General features: G+C 46.9%; 1 protein-coding gene across 2 annotated transcripts; it reads right to left on the bottom strand.

Annotated features, from left to right (window-relative positions):
* Nucleotides 1-2,613: 2,613 nt before the first annotated feature.
* LOC110070144 (glutathione S-transferase kappa 1-like) lies at nt 2,614-15,691 on the bottom strand. 2 transcript variants are annotated; one of them, XM_072991811.2, is made up of 8 exons: nt 15,448-15,675; nt 12,005-12,086; nt 11,177-11,305; nt 10,110-10,210; nt 8,754-8,789; nt 5,028-5,144; nt 3,859-3,952; nt 2,614-3,051 (listed from the first exon to the last, which is right to left on the bottom strand). In XM_072991811.2, exons 1-8 carry the CDS (start codon nt 15,541-15,543, stop codon nt 3,008-3,010), a joined length of 699 nt encoding a protein of 232 aa, XP_072847912.2. In that variant the 5' UTR covers nt 15,544-15,675; the 3' UTR covers nt 2,614-3,007. The 2 variants fall into 2 exon arrangements, with proteins under 2 accessions (XP_072847912.2, XP_078240886.1); XM_078384760.1 differs by lacking the exons at nt 2,614-3,051; nt 3,859-3,952 and adding an exon at nt 4,520-4,702 and having other exon boundaries at nt 15,448-15,691.
* Nucleotides 15,692-21,142: the final 5,451 nt, after the last annotated feature.

Genomic DNA, 21,142 nt, shown 5'->3' with positions numbered 1-21,142 from the left:
GGATTGTTCCTGGGGAATTACTAGAGTATTCTATGGAAGAACAACCTTCAGAACATGGCCAAAGAGACCGAAAAACTCACAACACCCATCAGATCCAGGGCCCGAAAGCCTTCAAGAATACACAGAAAGGAAGTACTTTCTATTTAAAGATTTTAATTGAAATCCTATTGCCACTTACATAAGATTTTAGGAATTTGCTATGGCTACCTGCAACCGGGTTGATGAAGTGCTGGGGTACATTCTGGTTGAACGAATCAGGCACATGACCCGGCATGTGACCCAGACACTCCTTGACACCTTTCAATTACTCAAACCTTATGCAAACACCAGCATGCAAGCACCAATAATAGTTAAATTTATTGCTTGGAATCCATAATCTAATGCCACCTAAGGCCAATGATGGCATCAGCAATGGAGAACGTGACAGGAGCAACTCGGTTCAGAAGCTGGCAACAAGTCCGGCATGCAGGAAGTTGCAGTTTCAGTCCCTGACAGCCACACTTGAAAAGCTGCTGGAAAAAGGAGTCTGCAGGAACAAACACCCCACTAAAAACAGTAAACAAAATCAATACCAAAGACACATTCAAAGCAATAAGTCACATGCCCATTGGTCCATTCAAAATCCCAACCCAGGCAGCCAGTCAATAAGGGAAAGTTTGCCTGAAGAAGAAGGTTTTTGTCTGCTTATGATGGGGCAAATCTGGCTTCCAATGGGAGGGAGTTCCAAAGGCTGGGGGGATTTTGAAACACAGCTGCATGTTTGATAGTGCAAGGATGCTGTTAAAATACTGGTATGTGTTTCAAACACATACTTTTTTTTAATTGGCTCCTTATGCTATCTTTTTCATGGCAAGGACAAGACAATCAGAGGGACTGGTGACAGGTATTTATAGGCCACTAATAAATATATATATTTAAAAATCATACAAAATGCAAGCTTCTGTGGGTAAATCACAGGGGTTGTTGACATCATCTTCAGGACAGCCAGTCCTGAGGGTGCTGCTGCCCTGGGAACCCAACCCCTTTCTTTGTCTCCTCACAGGGGCTCCACCTCTCTGCTGGTAGATAAAAGGGGCTTGCTGGGCAGGACAGGAGACCAGAGGGGAGGCCAGTGGCCAGAGGGCAGCCGGGCAGAGAGAGCGGCAGTAGCGGCTGCAGGGGACCCAGCCCTTCTGCCCAAGGCAAGTTCTGGACTTGCTAAGTGGGCTTGCGAGTTAATAGCTCGAGGCTGGTGGAGATCTGTGGCTTGAAGCTGGCTGATGTTGGTGATGGACCGGGGGAAGTCGGTGGACATTGGCAGACAGAAGCTGGTGGTATCTGCCAGCGGAAGCTGGCTGATGCCACAAGGTGGAGGCTGGCAGAGGTTGGCGGATGAAGCCAATGGAAGTTAGCCCCCTGAAACCAGCTGGCGGAAGCTTGGTGGATATCGGTGGATGGAAGCCTGGGTGTGCGTGTGAATGGCTGGTGGAGTGTGTGTGTGTGTGTGTGTGTGTGTGTGTGTGTGTGTGTGTGTGTGTGTGTGTGTGTGTGCGCGCGCGCGCGCGTCGGGGGATTGGCTGGTGTGTATGTTTGTGTGTGTGTGTGTGAATGGGCTGGCTGGCATTCCATGGGGATGTCGCCGGGGTGTGTGTGGGACCTAAGAATTCGGGAGCTGGCGGAGGCTGACTTCAGAAGCGGAGTGGAAGAGATGAATGGGTGGATATTCCTGGTGGAAGCCAGTGGATGTTGGCAGGTGGAACTTCGCAATGACGTTGCCAGAACATTGGTCGGTGGATACGCCTGGGTTGAAGCCTGTTGATGGCAGTGGATGAGCTTGCCTTTTAGCTGCTGTTTTTCTCTCTCTCTTGTAGGGCCAGAAGCTTCCTCTTCCCCAGGGTGAGGCGAGGGACCAGAAGGCAGGCGTCCTGCTGAAGCTGAGCCAGGCTTTCTTCACTGAGGACCAGGATACCCGTTTAACCTCTTTTCAAAAACCAAAAGTATTTTTCTGGAATGGTTTTGAAGTGTTGTCTTGTTTGTCAGGGGCTTTCATGGGAGCATCTTCCCCTCATTATATCTGGAGCCCAATGCCATGGACAGATAATCTCTCCTTATCAAAACAATACACCCACAACAAAACACACTAATCACCCATCTCCTGAAAAGTACAAAAGCTGATCTCCCAGCCATAAATACTCAACTCCCAAGCAAACTACACCAGAGCATAGAGTGCTGTCCTCTGAAGATACCGGCCACAGAGACTGGCGAAACGTTAGGAAGAACAACCTTCAGTACATGGCCAAAGAGCCCAAAAAACCCACAACAACCACAAGGATCTCATCCTTCCTGGAACTGTGACTGGATGTGTGTCTTTGTAGCCATCCCCTTTTCCCACTGCTTCCGCCTCTTCTTTTTTTGAAGAAAAAATGGAATTATGTGCACACTGTCTTTTGAGTGGGTAATCCTTGGAGTCCCGTATCTCACAACAGTCAAGTAAAAAGGACTTTGGTGATTCAGAGGGAAAAATGGCTAATTCACACCTTACGTTCCTGTTCCTATGGCTCCACCACAAGCAACCTCACACAGAGCAATCACAGAACTGTAGCTGTTGTCAAAACAATATACCCCCGATCATGCTAGTGGTTCACACATTTTTTGTATCAATTGTTTTTAAAGGGCAAAGAAAGAAATGACAAAATTATATAGGAAGCAGATAAAAGTGAAGAATCCCCATTAATGTCCATGTTAAGGCACATCCAGAGGTTTGACACCCTACTGACCCACACCATAGCATAGTACACGGTGCCACTGGTCAAGCAGAAATTTGATCATCGTTATTGGACATAGATTGCACTGTAGACAGATGTGATGACTGCAGTAGCAGAAGCTGTAATGTCTCACGTGTCCTTGTTCCAGAGTGAAGAAATGCAATTTGCTCATTATGGCTCCTGTGTTGACCATGTGGAAGCTGACAAGGCAGACACTCCCTAAGTCTCCTATTGATGCTTTTATGTCCCATTGCTCGTAAAGCTTAGAGCTTAGGGGACGCAGGAACGGGTCCCTGCCACTTCTCCCCTGCAAAACAAACCAGACAGCAAATTAGAGTCAGGTGACACAGAAGCAACCTTCACAAACAAGAGCTTAAAACACAGATGAACTTAAATGCAACGCAAAACTAAGCAGTTTAAAACCAATGCAGAATGTGTTATGTCTTTGTTGTCTTTTATGTGCTGTCAAGTCTCAGTCGGCTTACAGCAACCCTAATAAGGTTTTGAAGATATGTGAGATATTTAATGAATGGTTTCACCTTTACAACCAAGAGTTGAGTTCCCATGCTCAAGTGAGGATTCAAACCCAGGTCTCCTGATGTTGTAGTTCACTACTGCCCTTATACCTTACTGGCCCCCAGTTACAACCTTAGCAATAGGTATGAACCTTCCTCTAGATCTACAGATCAACTAGGCAAACAATACCCTTTTTAATTTAATGTCTGTTTTTAAGCAAAATTCAGAACCTTGAGCAGACAGAGGGTTTCATGCTTTTGTTTCTTATTTGGACTCTTCCAATACTATATCCTGAGAGATTTCCTCTAAGGTGTTCAGAAGCAGGGGAGCATATAGCAAAAGTAGCTGCTTAATTCACTGGTGGCAAAATCCATGGATAATCCAGTCAAATTCAAGAGGGCCTAGATGAATTCCTGGATGAGAGGACATTTAAAACAATGCACACCCTGCCTAGATTAGGCATGAACAGCAGGAAACGTATTTCTCTCTTAAACCAAATTCAATTGTTTCTTAAGGTATTTGCAAGTGTTCGAAACTTTCCTTCAGACTGATTCGTCCAACCGTAAACTTGAAAAGACTCTTGATTAAGAACACTCACCCAAGAGGTGTGCCAGCAGTTCTAAACGATCCGAACCAAAGAGAAGCTGGGGCTTGTCGTCAACATAGATCACCGAACATGGCAACCCAAATGCCTGAAGGGGAAGAGATACGAAAGGGGAATGGGCTTCTGGTGTCCAGTTCGATGTAGCAGACAGGAATGTGCAGAGTTCAAAGGTGCAAACTGGCTCCCAGCTGTGGTGGCTGCACATTTAACCTGCACCGATCTATTCTAAAAAGCCACAATGTAGGTTTTTGGAAAGTTAAATTTGGTACCTAGTCCCTGAAAAATGATGGGAAGGAAAACAAATCTCTTGCACTTTCATAGGATCTCTGTTAGAATGCTTGAAAGCATCCTCTGATGACGTCTCAAGGTCTTGTTTGCCTAGGCTGAGGGAGAGACCAAACACAGCCAGGGTTGGCAGCAAATATTCTTGGCTCACACCCACACATCCAAAAGAAAACGGGCGGCTAGTGGTTAGCTGTCTGTCACAGCAGATGGTAGTGCAGTCCATCTCCTTGTCTGGTTCTTACCTTCAAAACACTTTTTCAGGGGAAAGGGAGGAAAGCAAAGCAGGTTTTCTGTGGATGCTACACAAACACTTGTTTCCTATTTTTCTAAGTTATGGGCCAACAACAAATGCGGGCGTGGTCAGTACCATGGGTTACGGCAACAAAGGATTCCATGCACCCAATACGCCACTGCAGACAGAATTTGCATGCCATTCCATATTAGTTCAAACACGGTAATTTTCAGTAGTTCCCAGATTCAGCCAAAAGCCACTGAGTACCAAATTATCACATGGTGCCACAGAGACGCACAAACATGTACGTGAGAACAAGCTCTATGGTACGAAAGGAAACAAAAGAATAGATTGGCCAGACCTTTGCCAACTTGTTTCCCAAGGACATCTTTTCCTCATGTTGAAGTCAGTCTCATGCTGGCAGTGAAGAAATGTGCCGTAACGGATCAAGAGCAGTGCAAGTAAAGCACAAATGAGAAGGCTCAGCTTGCCAGGGATGACAGCCTGGTACAGGGCCCCAGGGCGACCTTACGGGGCAATCTAGTGGCTCACCTGGGCATTTGCAGTTCCTGACGGTTGTAGCTTTTAATTCCCCACCCTGCCCTTTTGGAAAAGAGCCCCCTTCACTCTCTCCTTGCTGGCTCACCCCATATTTTAATACTTCTTCTGTTGCTGTTTTCAAGCGATCCTTCACATCAGGTGAATTACTCATTTCCAGAAGCTTTTGGGCTTGGCCTTCAGGTAAGCCCGCTTCCACTGCAGCCTGAGGAGGAAGAAACAGACAGTAAACACAGTGCCAATTATTTCCGATGACAACTTCTTCTGGACATCTTTGGTACATATGCGCTCTACGTGGGGCTACCTTTGAGACTGATGCGGAAAGGTGCAGAATGCGGCGGCCAGACTCCTTAGTGGGGTGAGAAAGCACCAGCATATCTCTCCCCACTCTGTCTGCCTTACACTGGCTGCCCATTCGCTTCCGCATCGACTACAAAGTGTTAATAATGGTGTATAAAGCCCTAAACAGTTTAGGACCTCAATACCTGGCAGATTGCCTTCTCCCACCTAGATCTACCTGAATCACTCACCATAGCCAGGAGGGATGGTTGAGGGGCCTAACACCAAGAGAGTCCCGGAAAGAAAGAACAGAAAAAAAGGCCTTCTCGGTAGTGGCCCCTCAGCTCTGGAATAGCCTCCCATCAGTGATTCGCCTGGCTCCCTCTTTGTTTTTAAGAGCCAATTAAAAACTTGGCTCTTCAGGCAGGCCTTCCCTTCTGTCAATACTTGACTTTATTCTTACTATAATTTTCTGTTTTTCCCATCTTGAGCATTACTAGCATTATTGTTTTGAATTGTTTTAATTGTTTTATTTTATTTTATTTTTAAAAAACCTTTTATTAGTTTTTCACTCTATCTACATTTGATTTGTGCTTGTCAAACATCGTGTTACATGATTTGCTTACAATTATTTGATTTTTTACATCTCAGTGTCTTCCCAGTTGTGCCCCCCCCCCAAATTCCAGACATCTTTCAAACATTCAAATCATTCATGTACATATTTTAGTATATAATATGGCTACTATCATAATGCGGTGGTGCCTCGCTTTACGAGCACTCCGTTTGATGATGAAATTGCATTACGTTAAAGATTTTGCGATCGCAAAATGATGTTCCCTATGGGGGAATTTTGCTTTGCAATGATTGGTTCCCTGCTTCACGAACCGATCATCGCAAAGTGACGATTTTCGTCCAGCTGATCAGCAGTTTCAAAATGGCTGCTGGGTGAAAAACATGGCCGCCCGCTGTTTTCTGGCACGGATTCCTCGAAAATGGCCGCGCTATGGAGAATCTTTGCTGGACGGTGAGTTTTAAGCCCATAGGAACGTATTAATTGGGTTTTAATGCGTTTCTATGGGCTTTTTAAAATCGCATGACGACTTTTTCTTTCAACAGCGATTTTTGTGGAACGAATTAACGTTGTCATGCGAGGCACCACTGTATTACTTTCATAGTGTACAATAATCTCAAGATCTTCTAATAACATTCTTAATAAAAGTAGTTCCAGACCCATGCCCCAACCTTATATCTAGTTTAATTTACCTAAAAAGAAAACCCACCATATTACATCTTTACCCTGGTTAGAGCTCCCTTATTTCAATTTAATTCTCCTTTTTAATATAAATGATATGCTCCTTTACAATTCCCGAAGTTAACTATATACAGTACATGTTTTTCAACATTAAGGGCCACCTTCCTATTTTTCCCTTTTTCATCTTTATAAGTAATTCCCTCTCTTATTTCTTTTTTCACTTTTTGTTTCTGTCTCTCTAAACATTCTGCCATCTTTCATGCCCTCTGAAACCATTTTGTGCATCTGATTCATCTCCACTAGATCTTTATGCACTTGGTCTACCTTCAATAGATCTTCCAGGCTTTTTTAAAATTAATTTTGCTGATTTTCTCCCCTTGTCTTCCCTTAATGGTCTCCTCAGATCCAAGATTGAAGTTGTTTCTCTTAGGTTTTCCCCATTAATTTTCTCCAGCTCCTCTTTTGATTGGCATACATCATCCAGCACACTCTCATTTCCTTCTTCATTATTCCCTGTCTCTTGTTGACTATAATTCTTCAGATGTTCATTGAATAATTTTGTCGCTTGGTAGTGAGATCTCACTATTTCTAGTATTGTTTGAAGGGTAGATTTTGTTTCGTCCCAAAATTGTCCTTGTTGTGCCATTCTGTTCCAGCTGCCCAAGAGCTTAAGCCAAGATTCGAAGCCCTCATGTCTCACAGTCCAGTTCGATGATTATATCCATGTCCTAATTGATCCCTGGCAAATTGATGCCAGCTAAACAGATATTCCAAGTCTCCAGAGTCAGTCCAAAGAGTCCGCTTTGGCTAAATAGGCCTGAACCAAGATTTAAACCCCCAAAGTACCAAGGTACAATGCAATGGTTGTATCCGCGGCCTGATGGCCTAATTCCCACAGGTTCATGCCAGCTAGTCAAACACAAACACTTCCAGCTCCTGGGGCAGTTTCAGAGGATCTACTTTGGCCAAATAGGTTCAAAGCCCCCAAATATCACAGTCCAATTCAGTGTTTATATCCATGTCCTGGTAGCCTAGTTCCCACAATTCTGTTTTAGTTTATAATGTCTAATGGAACCTGCCCTGAGTAGACTGTCTAAAAGGGTGGGAAACAAACAAACAAACAAACAAACAAACAAATAAATAAGAGCCAGAAGCATAACCACCTTGGGAAAGTTAGAGCAACGTATGGCCAATAAATATTCCTGTGTTGAACATGTGTCAAAACACAGACAAGCCAAAAGAGATCCAGAAAACAGGTCCACCAGCCAGGCAGGAGAAGCATTGCAAACACTATGTGAACACTTAATACTGGCAAAGCAGGAGGAAGCTCATTTGTTAACAAGTCCTGTATTCGACCTGTTTTATTCCCACATATGGGAACAGGCATTTCCCTCTTCCAAAGCAAGAATTCAGTAAGAAACATCTGAAATATTTAAAGTAAAAAGAAGAGAGGTGCACGGGTTACCTACAGTGCAGCTGTTCATTACACATGGAGCAGCTTTCCTCTGAATCGGACAATGGCTCCACTGAAGCCCTCAGCTCTAGGCCCCTTTTCCCACCCCAGGCCTGATGACAGGAGATGATAGGATTGAATCTCAGATTTTCTGCATGTGAAACAACCCTGCCTAACACACAACTCAAGCCTTCCCTGTATAAATGTAAAAGCAAGACAAAAAATTGGGCAAAATATAGGAAAGTCCTTCTGTATGACTGGAAACAGAAAAGACAAGTAAGTTCCACTAGAAAGTAATTCATGCAAGTAGCACCAATTAGCTTTCTCCCACTCCTATTCCACAAACTGATTTTAATAAAGGGGAGGGGAGCCAGGAAAAAAATCTGTCTAGGTCCAAAAAATCCCAAACTAGGGAGTCAAATAAAGTACTTATCTGCATCTTCATGCAGACCAGCAAAATCAGTCCACCCAGAGAGCAATGCTGGTTCAAAGAATCATCCCAACCCCAACATCCCCAGGGTTCAGCAGTACATCAGTCACAGAGTTGGAAGGTACACACACCACATGCGCAACCACAGTTCTCTGGAGACAGACTCCACAAACCGAGACTCCGTTAAATCCACAGCGGTGACAAACTGCATCGCGGCTAGAGAACCTGCACTAGGTAAAGATGAACACACAAAGAACAAGAGAGTCTGCAGAAAGGCCTTTGGTCTGTCTGTTCCAACAGCAGAAATATCCTTTTAGCATCATCTAGACATCAAATGCATCAGAAGCCAACAGCAGGCCCGCTGTGGCTGAGAAGAAGGAGAGGGAGGAAACAACCTTACTGCCAAAATGCTCTCTGGCTGGGTGATGTCTTCATCCTGCAGGGACAAGGAGAAAAGTGCAGGATTAAAAATACTCAAGAGTCAACAGACTGATCACAAAAGTATCAGCGTAGTTATCTGTGTCCAACAATAAACAGAAACCTGAAGAAAAACAAAAGGGTGAACATAAGGTGCCATAGGGTTTTTTTTTTTGGGCCACGAAGGAGGTGGACATCAAGAGTGCACCTTCTGCTAACCTCTTGCGACCTCTGAGCAACAAAGGTAAACTCAGATTTATTGCATTCTGCCACAGCTCCATATGTGACACCTCTAGGGTGGAGACCAAGGTGGTCCAGCCAGTTCCAACCCCACCCCTGTTGGTCCCGTTCCAAGTCTTCCCCTTACTGGGTCTGGGGCCCCTCCCTTCACAAAGGGGCCCCCCAGACCCATCCTTTTTGTCCCATGACTACAAGCCAACTTGGCATTCCCATTGCTGACGTCTCTTCTGGGTGGGTGGGGGCAGATGCTGCTTGCCCTGAATCAGCTGCCTTTGCTGTAAAGCAGTTTCTGCCTTTGGCAGATGATCCCATTGAGACGTCTCAAAAAAAGCACATGCTGTCCTTCCTGGATGGTCCCGATGACTCAATCTCAGGCTCCTCTAATTCACTGCCCTTTGTATCCTCCTGCTCTCTCCCTCCTGGAAATTAGGAACTCCTCCTTTTAAAGCCTCAACCCTACCTCTCTTTAAGAGGGCCAGCCATGTCTTCTCTGCATGTTTCCCTGCATGTTACCCCCATGGAGGTGGCCTCTTCAGTGGGCCCTCCTTGAAGCTCTGAGATGGGATTGTCACCTGCAGCAGAGGTTTCTCCCCTCTCCTTACTCCCATCCTCAGCATCTTCTCCTTGCAACCCCAGCATGTGCTCCTGGCATGCTTCAGCTGAGCTCACTGGTGCTGGATGCTCTCTCCCCAAGACCTCCTTAAATATATGAATTGGCCCGAAGTTTGCAATGCCTTAAGTAATCTGCTGCTTCCTCATCTGTGCATGGTTAAGCACAGAGGGTTTCACTACCCTGCCCCACTCTCTTTTGCACACTGTGCCAGGAGGATGCTTGTCGCCCATGGCCAATGGTGCATGTTTTGAAGTAGCAGGAGCTACTGTCATGGTTCCCATCTGGTTGGCCTTCTTGACTCCATCACAGCAGAACAATCTGCCCTTGCAGGTCTTGGTAACAGCAGGAGCAGTTTTAGCAATTCCCTAGAAGGCTGCAGTGGTGCCCTTGGCTTTGCGGATTCTACACCTGAGTCATTCCAACTTTATTGCCTGGGCATCCTCAAGAAGTCGGGACAAAAAAGTCGCATGTACTTTGGATACTCACCCGAGACCACATGCGCAACCACAGTTCTCTGGAGACAGACTCCACAAACCGAGGCTCTGTTAAATCCACAGCTGTGACAAACCGCATCGCGGCTAGAGAACCTGCATTTGGTAAAGACGAACACACAAAGAACCCCAGAGTTTGCACAAAGGTCAGTGGAAAAAGAGCCCTATTGCTGCAAAACACCAAGGGGTGTGTGAGAGACAGCCTGTGTGTGCTCACAAATGCAAACACATGCACCACCAGAGTTCGGAAGAGCTCTTACTGGACGACAACATGGCCACACAACAACCACTGTCAACATCTCCGCCAAGCTGCTAATTTCTGCATTGCCATTCCACTCCCCTGAACACCTCAGCAAGGTGTGTAAATATCTTCCTTCTAAAGCTGCGTTACATGCCTCTCTCTGATGAAGTGCATCACCATTCACCAAAACTTACAGTATGATGATGCAAAATGTTCTAATCTTTCTAAAGGTAAACATGCAAAATGTTTCTCTTTATGGAAAAATTAGATGTGATCAGACCTTCAACACTTTTTAGAGAACTAATAACAGGGTTAGAGTGAGGAAAAATGTCGAGACAATGGCACTACCTGGGGGTGGAGGGTATCGTTTTTAATCTTTCCTCTGACACTGATTAATACAATTCTTTGTTCTGGTCATCTGTGAATCACAGACGTGGGTTTGGCGCCTGTGTGGAAGCCAGCCTTGGAACCTTCCAGAGCTTCAGGAGAAACGCTTCCCTCCTTCACCTTGCTCTCTGTCATGCTCAGTGTTATTGTGGGCAGAGGACAGAGGAGAACTGATGGAGAACCAATTATGGTGTGGTTGATCATGCACAGCAGCTCTGGGGGAGGGGAGCCTTTCTCCTGAGGCTCTGGAAGTATCTGAGGCTGGCATCTGCACAGGTTCGAAACCCACATGTGTCAACTGACAGATGAACACTCGAAAAATGACAGCTACAGGTAAGTGACCTGTCCTTACATAAGAAATGGCTGAAAACACCTTTCCTTTCTAGTGACATAGGAGCCATTTCTCTAAGGAAAAAAAAAGATTGTTTCCTTACCTTTCTTAATAACAGTCCCCATAAAATCTGCTGGTTGTTGTACTGGTACTTGATAGAACTTTGCCATCCTCTTGAGATCCTTCTTCATATATTCTGCTCTTTTCGGCAACTTTGTTGGGGATTGATTACCTGTTGTAGAGGGGAGTGTGTTACAGGAGGAGAAGACAATTTTGACAAATTATATTGTCTCTTACGATCACTCACATCTTATGTGGGAATAGGGGAGCTTAACTTCCTTAACATTCAACCAGAAAACCTGGGGATAGGGCAGTAAAGCCTTTTTTACAGACAACCCAAAATGGTGGCAGTTTGAGGAGAAAAATGGATCACTGGGGCTCGAAACTTAGAAAATGAAAGCCCTCATTTCAATAAGAGTACTTCCAAGGAGATACATCAGATAAAGGATGAAAAATATATGGAGTGATTTATGCATCTGTTGTGGTGTAAATTAAATTTTCTTTCCCAGAACCCCACAGCTGGCTCCTCCATTCATCAGCTGGCACGTGCTGCTCTTCTCAGCACTGCAGGAGTCTCTGCTGCACCTCCTCGTGTGAGTGTGTGGCTGATGGAGGAAGTGAAGAAGGGAAGTTTGTGCTCCTGCTGCAACCGTATCATTGCACAAGAGCTGGTCCGGGCTGGTGAACAGGGGAACTGGCCGGGGTGGGGGAGGGGGAGGGAATGAGTGGAACCTCTGGTGCTGGACCAATGAACCAGCACAAATCATCAAACCGAGCTTTATGTCCATCTCTATTCTGAAGCAATTGTTCTTTGTAAGCAGTTGTTGCTGCTTTTTTATCTAGGAGTGCCAAATGTGAATTCAGTACCTACCAGACTCCTTTATTATGCCTGCAAGGAAAACTGGCCGCAGAAACAGCTCCATGTTCCAAATAGGATGGTATCGGCACAGAATCTACAACAATGAAGAAATATTATTCATGTAGAACACTGGTTCTTAACCTTGGGTTACTCGGGAGTTTTGGACTGCAATTCCCAGAAGCTTTCACCACCAGCTGTCCTGACTGGGGTTTCTGGGAGTTGCAGTTCAAAAGCATCCGAGTAACAAAGGTTAAGAACCACTGATGTAGAATGAGGTGCAGAGCTATGAGCCACAGGGTATATTTGGAAGCCTTCATCTGCAACATGAAAGAGGTCAGATGTCCATCTGTTTCTTGAGAGACCATCACACTTACCATGTGACATGAGCCTTCAGACCTACTTCATCAGACGGAGGAAAGGAAAAGAAAAAGAAAAATGAAACCTTTGCAGAGGGTCCTGTTTACAGACCTCCAGAAACAGAAAGGATATTCAAGGCAACTATAACAGGAATGCAAGTGTAAAAACCTGGTAAATCTAAACATCACTCTGCATTTCAAAAGTGGCTATTAATGAAATTTAATATGAAATCAGTTTGGAGTAGAATAGGTCTGAAGTGGAGTCACACAGGGTAGAGAAACCCCTAGCTTTGCCAAAAAGTGCAACAAACAAATAACAGATCCCATTCCACTGGGGACTGGTCACATCCACCCATTACATATTTCAGGGACTAATCCTTGGTGCACTTCCCAAAAAGAGATATATGCCATTAGAGCCTATCATGCCACTGAAACTAAGCTGGGTGCTTAGTCAGGAACACACTCTCCTAAGATTCTTTTTATATAGTAAAAATGAAAGCCCTAATCCAAAACAATGAAATTCAATGAAAGTTATCACACCAGACATAAGAAAATGAGGTGGGGGTGAAAGTAAACAAACAAACAAACAAACAAACAAACAAACAAAAAATACCGTTTAAACCAGAGCCCAGAAAGCTAGATCTAAGGTCAGTCAATATCTACTTGAAACTGGGTAGAGGAATTGATATAGAAAGTGAGGTTTTCCATTGAAAATCGGACCAGCTTTTGCTTCCAACTCTAACAGGGCAAAATTTCTTAAGCTTCCTGTTTGTTCTGAGTTTGGAAATGAGAAGGTCAATATTTATGGGGCAGGGGAAAAAGGAATGATCTACCCCCAGCAAAGCTTTTGCATAGGATGGAATGGAAGAGTCCTTAACTTTCTCTGGAACATTCTAAAATGTTTTCACTCCTATTAAGTTACAGGTAAAGAAAGTTGCTCCTAAAAATGAGCGAGACTGAAAGACTGTATGGCCCCGGGAGTCTGCAAAGGCCAAGCTTAGAAATTCTGAACAATTAAACATTAGAAGATAAAAAAGCTTAGCCTTCACTTGGAAACCAACATTGCCTTGTGTAAACGCTTGCACCACTCACACACTTATACTTACTCTGATACATCAGTGATTTATGTAGAGTGTGATATTAAGGGAAAGATAACAACCACCTGAAGCCCCCTTTTAAATGAATGCAATCACTACCAGCTATGAGGATTAGGCATTGATTTCTATGCATGGAAATAAAAGACCACAGAAGTCTAAATGTACTTCATCCTTGGATTGAACCAGAGCTTGGAAAAGCTACTTTGGGGACTAAGAATTCTAGGTGAATACAGCTATTTGGCTGGGGGTTTCTGCGAGATGTATTCTTTAAAAGTAATATTTGCAAGCTCTGCCAAATATTGGAAGGCCAGAATGGTCTTTGGTAGAATCCACGTTCAGTGCTAGGGCTCACATCTTGCAAATGTAGAGCAGTAAGATGAGCAGACTTTTGACCATGTGCAAAGTTTATTTCCCTTACTGAAAATAGGACATTAAATCTGCAATCATTTACTACTGCAGTGGGTACTGCACCCATTTAGACTTCTTTCATTGTTTCATGAACAAGTCCTACAATTGGAAAGACAAAAGCAGAGGAAGGTTATTAATATTATCATCCAGGAGGTAACTGGGGTTCTGTCCATGTAACAGATTCTCAAGCCTTTGGTCCTTTGTGATTTTCTATGGTACTACTATTACTGCTACTGCTAAAATTTATACGTATAAAATTTATACGTGGTGGCACTGCAGGTTAAATCGCAGAAGCCTCTGTGCTGTAAAGTCTGCAGATCTTCAGCTGTAAGATCGAATCCACATGACGGAGTGAGCGCCCGTCGCTTGTCCCAGCTCCCGCCAACCTAGCGGTTCAAAAGCATGCAAACGCGAGTAGATAAATAGGGACCACTTCGGTGGGAAGGTAACAGCGTTCCGTGTCTAAGTCATACTGGTCATGTGACCACGGAAAGATTGTCTTCGGACAAAACGCTGGCTCTATGGCTAGGAAACAGGGATGAGCACTAGCCCCCAGAGTCGAACACGACTGGACAAAAAATTGTGAAGGGGAACCTTTACCTTTACCTTTTCATTAGAAGGCTCAAGGCAACTCTATCCCTCTGCAGCTAGTTTCCCTTATCAGGTACAGGAACATGGTTTGATTGTTCCTTCTTTAAGCAAGAATTAATGGCCAAAAACCTACTAAATAATTTTTGCATCTGCAAGATAAATAGCAGGATAGGATTCGGGGCATTAAATTCACAGAGGAAATTACCTTTGTTTAACAGAATTTGACTGTCAGAAAGCACTGTAAAAGGATCTTGGTCATGAATCACACATTAGAAACAAGCCCACCCCACTGTCCCACCAACACTAAGGCGAAGAAGTAACCTGTGAGCGGCCTGCAATTCCTTCTCCTTCCCAGCCTGGAAGTGGGGACCCCTCAAAAACAGCGCCCTTCGTGAGGAAGACGGGAGGCTGCCGGCTTGGAGGAAGGCGACCATTTACGAAAAGGGAAAACACATTTAGGGGCAAGTCCTGAAGGGCTTCCCCTGCCAGAAAACACCCCCAAACCTGTCTCTCCATAGGTTCGATGCCTTTGTCATGGCGACTGGTTTTTTTTTGGGGGGGGCAGGAGATACGAGATATGAACTTGCAGGAAAATGAATTTGTGCGGGAAGCAGGTGCCGCTGACTCGGAAGGAGGAGGACCACGGCGATTCCTCGGTTAACCTCACGGGTCCGAACAAAGACTGCTCAGTTCTGCTCTGGCCCGTCGTGTTCAAAGCAGAAGAAGCTGCTCCCTGTCCCTCTCGTCTAGAGCTGCCTGTCCATCCATGCCCGCTTGTCATGGGCAGGTGTCTCAGGGAGGATCCCACTCGACACCCGCCAGCCTCAGGTCGCGGGTATTCGCCCCACTCAACCTGCCGGGACTTCAAACAAACGGGTGGGGGCTTGGAAAGCGAGGCGGCCCTTCCCGGGGGGGGGGGGGTTCTCTGGGCGCCCACCCCGCCGCAACCGCAGCTCTGAAGGCGGGTCAGATCCCCCCCCCCGAGCCTTCCCGCCGCTCTTACCTCAAAGCCGAACCAGGAGTAGGGAGACAAGACGTCGAAGAAAAAATCCACCCGCTTCTTGCTGCTCACGAACCCTCGGCTTGCCGTCGCAGCCATCGCCCAACTGGCGAGGCCCCTTTGACTCTGCCCGTTCCGGGTTTGCTCTGCCAGGTGGGATGGAGGCGCGGTGCCACGAGACCTTCTCGCTGCTGACCCCTTCCCAAGACTGGTGCCCCCCCTCAGCCAATGACCGGGTCCGGTTCCCTCCGGGACGGGCAAAGCAGGAGACGTGTCCACACGGGGCGGGGGGGGGCGACTAGGGAGGGAAAGGAAGAGGCGCTGGTCCTCCTTAGCCCGAAATGTCTTTAATTGCCAGCCTCCTTTTGGTTAGTTATATCTGCGCAGGGCCATTGGCCCTCTCTCTCTCTCTCTCTCTCTCTCTCTGTGTGTGTGTGTGTGTGTGTGTGTGTGCGCGCGCGCGCGCGCGCAACCACCAACACCGTGTGAAGCTCTTGCCCTCCGACTCGCCCCGCTGGGCTTCAAGGGCTCCCCTTTGTGTCTGTTTTGGGCAGAGGGCGCTCAGAGCATTGCGGGCTCAAAGGCACGTCAGAGTCGCCTCTTCACTCCTCCGACCATCCATGGCGGGAAGGCGGGGGGGGGGGCACTACTGCTTCTCCTGGCAGCTTCCCTAAACTGCATTACCCTTTAAATATAGAAATCCTCCGCAGCCCTGCCGCCCCCAGCAGCTGCCCCGGAGCAGTCAGGGTCCTCCTTTCAGCCTCTAGCGCAGTGGTGTCGAACTGTGGCCCTCCAGATGTTCTTGGCCTTCAACTCCCAGAAATCCTGGCCAACAGAGGTGGTGGTGAAGGCTTCTGGGAGTTGAAGTCCAAGAACATCTGGAGGGCCACAGTTCGACACCACTGCAGCGTTTCCTCGCTAGAGTCGGACTCTGGCTGTTGACCGATGGGCGAAAGAACAATCCCTTCCACATCCTACCCAGATAGGATCCAGCCCTTGCAATGGTGTCAAAGGAGAATAAGGGAAGGAAAAAACAGTCCTGGGGCAAGGAAGCCTGTTGATGCTGCTTTTAAGACCTTTGAGAGGTAATCCAGTTAGGAGTCTGTTCCCAAGGAAAACCCACTGTTTTAATGGAATCTGCTTGCAAGAAAGATTAATCTAGGATTATAATCCTAGAGGAATACCCCCACCCCCAGCAACTCACCACGGTAATGTTTTGCAGCAAAAACTGTTTTTTTTTAAAAAAATTGGCGCTTTATTTTAGTAATAATGTTACTGTATATATCTCAATTGCTTCACATTAAGACAAAGGAAAATCTGGAACAGAAAAGAATAGGTCGTTTTATAGCGATTGCTTAATATGAGTAGGGACTGCAGTTCCTAGAGTGTCACAGACTGTATTGAGCAGAGACAATACAGCTTCATCTGCAAAACAGGCCAAAAAGGGCACCTTTTAAACTGGGACTGATGCCAAAATAATTAGGATATGATAGACAGACGTTTTAGAACGCCTACGTGCAGCTTTATTGGTCACCATGAGGGGCTTCTGTTTCTTTGATATGGATAGCATCACTCTGTTTTGTTTCATTTCCAGTCTATGTGACCACTGGAAACAAAACTAAAGTGAGCCTTCCATAGTCAGTTCCCCATTTCATGAAATCGTTTCAGAAGAGAGCCACTTAACAATGTTGGCGTTTCAAACACTTCCTCTATTCCATGGAGGGGGCAGAGAAAGTGTTTTTTTTAAAGATTGTAGTAGGGCAGTCGGATCAAGAACCTTCTTACCACCAAATCCACCACCAAGTACTAGCCAGTGGTTGATTTGGCTACGAGCCCGTTCTTGGGTGAACTTTTAAGAAAATTCACAAATAATAGGGGGGAAAACCACCTAGTTGCCCCCTCGTGTCTCCTCCCACTTCCAGGAGGAAGTTTACAAATGTGTTGATTTTTTAAATATAAAGGAGCAACATATCTGCGCTCCCCTAGTGCAGTGCATTTTTAAAAAACTTCATCTGGAAGTGTTTAATTTGCCAATATTGTGAAGTGACTCTCTTCTTAAGCCACTTCACGATATGGGAAATTGATGGTAAAAGAAGCGTGGGTTGCCTGCACCCCGGGCAAGGTAGGCATTGTGCCCCCTAGAGCGCAGCTCCTGCATCCTGGGGTGTGTCCCCATGTGTGTCCCCCCCCCAATCAGTTGGAAGGGCCAGGCAGGATCTCAGGCCACAGCAACCCCATCTACGCCAGCATTCGGTGGCCAATGGTGGCCAACTAACTGGCCATCCAGGTGGGGTCAGCTGGCCCACCGTGCCAGCGGTATGCTCTCTGTGTGATGGGTGAAGGCAAGGCGGCTCCCTCGGGCAGCAGATGCCGGGAGGCAGCCGCACGGTGTATACAGCCAAAGATTACAATATTACTTTCTGTCTTTCAAAGATAACACTTAAAATAAGACCCAACGTATCCACACAAAGAAATACACAACAAAAAACCTTTAAAATATGCTTGCAAGGTAATCAACAAATCTATCAATATTATATTACGTGGTATTATTCCCATGCTTTTACAGTATGTGCTTGTGGGCGGGCGGTCCATCCGGCATGGAAAGATTATTTATTCCCCTTAGTGCTTAGAGTTTCTGACTTCTTTCCCCCTCCCATTAAAAAAACCCAAACACATAGCCTAATGCAGTGGTTCTTAACCTTTTTGAAAGAAACGCCCCCTTGAGCCATTGAGGAAGTTATCATCGCCCCCTTCCCCGCGGTGATGATATCCTATTATTTATTTGTTTGTTTGTTTGTTTACTTACTTACTTATTTACTTACTTATTTACTTACTTATTTATTTATGTTTGTATGTATGTATGTATGTACAGTGGTGCCTCACATAACAATGTTAATTGGTTAAAAAAATCGTTATGTGAAAACATCGTTATGTGAAGCACCATTTCCCATAGGAATGGAAACCGGTTAATCCGTTCCAATAGGAATGGATTATCCGGTTTTCTCCCTCCCCCCGCAGCTTGGATCTGACCCACGGCGGCTACCTCAGCCATGGCTGGACTCCCTAGAGTCCAGCCATGGCTGGGTTAGCCACCGTGGCTCGGATCCAAGCCGCGGGGGGAGGGTGGTGGGATTGGAATGCCTTTCAGGCATCCCGGGCTTGGATCCCACCCTCCGGCGGTTACCCAAGGGTAACTGGCGGCGGGTGGGATCCAAGCCCGGGATGCCTGAAAGGCATCCCAATCCCACCACCCTCCCAGCCTCCCCCCACGGCTTGGATCCAAGCCATGGGGGGAGACTGGGTGCGGACACCCCCCACCCTGCAGCCGCCGCTTGAAGCCTCCCCGTGTCGCTTTCTCCAGCCGTTCTCGGACTTCCAGGTGTCCGAGAACGGTTGGGGTAGGCGGCGCGGGGAGGCTACCGGCATCGGGGACAGGGTGGGGGGGGATCGGGAACGCTTGAAGCCTACCGGCGCCGCTTACCCAGGCCGTTTTCGGACTTCTGGAAGTCCGAGAATGGCCTGGTAAGCGGCGCAGGTAGGCTTCAAGCCTTCCCGATCCCCCCCACCCTGTCCCGATGCTTGAAGTCTCCCCGCGCCACTTTCCCCAGCCGTTCTCGGACACCTGGAAGTCCGAGAACGGCCGGGGTAGGCGGCGTGGGGAGGCTTTAAGCCGTGGGGGGAGGATCGGAGGCATGGATGGGCTGTTCGGCAGCCGCCGAGGCTTGGATCCGAGCCTCGGCAGTTGCCGAAGAGCCCGGCCATGCCTTCCACCCTTCCCCCACGGCTGGGATCCAAACCGTGGGGGGAGGATCGGAGGCATGGATGGGTTCTTCGGCAGCCGCCGAGGCTTGGATCCGAGCCTCGGCAGTTGCCGAAGAGCCCAGCCATGCCTTCCACCCCCCCCCCCCCCGCAGCTTGGATCCCACCCGCGGCCGACTACCTCAGGCATGGTCGGACTCCTGACAGTCCAACCATGGCTGGGGAAGCCGACCGCGGGGAAGGGGAATCCCGGCGGTGGCCTCTGAAGGACCCTTCAGAAGGGTCCTTCCAAGGCCACCGCAGGCATTTTCCCCCAGCTGAGCTGCGGGAGCGCTCCTTGGGAGGCTCCCGCCGCTCATCTGGGGGAAAATGGTGCCTATGGGGAAAACATCGCAAAGCAATTTTTCCCCATAGGCAACATCAGTATGCGATTGCTTTTCCGATCGCAAAATCCGCATCGGTATGCGGATTTGTCGTTAAACGGGGCACTCGTTATACGAGGCACCACTGTATGTATGTATGTATGTATTTATTTAAGAGTTTTAAATGCAATGACCCCTGAAAACAAAATTCAATTCTAAGAAAATTAAATGCCCCCCAAAATTAACATTTAATGATTTAGTTGCAAGCGAATTTTAAGACGCAAAAAGAAATATAAAAAGGGCATAAAAACAAACCGCAATGTAGGAACTAAAAATGTCAAGACAAAAACTCTGAAACTAAATTAAGATTGGAGGAAAATATATATTCATGCACATTGTAAAAAGGCTGCAGCCATCTTCACAGGTTTGGCTTGCTCCAGCGCCCCCCTACCGCCCCCCTTCTGCTCCAGCGCCCCCACACCACCCCTTTTCGTTCTACCGCCCCCCTGAAAAATGAAATCGCCCCCTGGGGGGCATTATCGCCCACGTTAAGAACCACTGGCCTAATGAACAGTTCTGCTGAATGTAACAAGTTTGCGTCCTTTTATGGTCCCCAGAAAGGTATCAGTTCTGATTTTCTTTTGCTTTTGTGGCCATACATTTAATCCTCAGAATCTACAGAGAAATTTTCATTCACTTTCCCGCTAAATCCCCTATCAATTCCTGTGCAAGGGAGATAGGAGGGGGAAAGGCGAGGGAGAGACCGTAAGCCGGGACAGAGCATGGGAAGGAGAGAGACTCACAAGTACGTGCCGAAATAAAAGGAAAAAACTACCGACTTGGTCGCTGAGATACAACCTACTATGAAATAGTACGTACACCCCCGACCCCGAAGCGTGTCAGAACGCCTCTCCCACGATGTCTTCAGACAAACGAGTTTTTCACAGAGCGGTGATCTTGGAGAAAGGATATTTCTTTTATTTAAAGAAAGACGCGGGGAGGGAAAGGAGAGCGAAGACAAACTCATCCACCGAGCAAATTGGAGTTTAAAGGAGAATCAAAGAAGAAAAAAGTTAATTCCTTGTTGATTTAAGACATTTAAAACTTTGCTGAGAATTGATTACGGGGGGGGGGGGAGGAAAGACCACATTCTTTCACCGATAAAAGAAAAGGTTTTTTTTTTTAAAAGCCCCCTAATAGCAGCAACAAAATAATCAATACGGGAGCCCCCTCATTTTGATCGTGGGGAGCTAACACGGAACGGACTTTGACCAGTTGGGCCCTGGCCATCCTTCACCAGCTTCCCGCGCTTTTCTGGGTATGGCTGGCTGGCTGGCTTGTCCCTTCCCTTTCACCCCCGCAGAGCCAGCCCAGGGCATTGCCTCTCCTCTGCCAAGGAGCTGGGGGGGCCTGGAGCTGGGACTGGCACCCTCCCCTCAGTGCAGTCTCCCCACCCAGCCAACCTCTTCTCTTTGCGATATTTCTTTCGGGCTCTCTGAACTAATCGAGACTGGCTGGCTGCACTTTTCCGGCCAGGCTGTGAGAGGCGCCTCCTTTCTCCGTTGTAGACACGGACG

Source organism: Pogona vitticeps, chromosome 2 (genome assembly GCF_051106095.1).
Source record: "Pogona vitticeps strain Pit_001003342236 chromosome 2, PviZW2.1, whole genome shotgun sequence".
In the NCBI taxonomy this organism is placed as follows: domain Eukaryota; kingdom Metazoa; phylum Chordata; class Lepidosauria; order Squamata; family Agamidae; genus Pogona; species Pogona vitticeps.
Note: the sequence above shows the minus strand (reverse complement) of the source record. Positions and strands in the feature narration are given on the sequence as shown.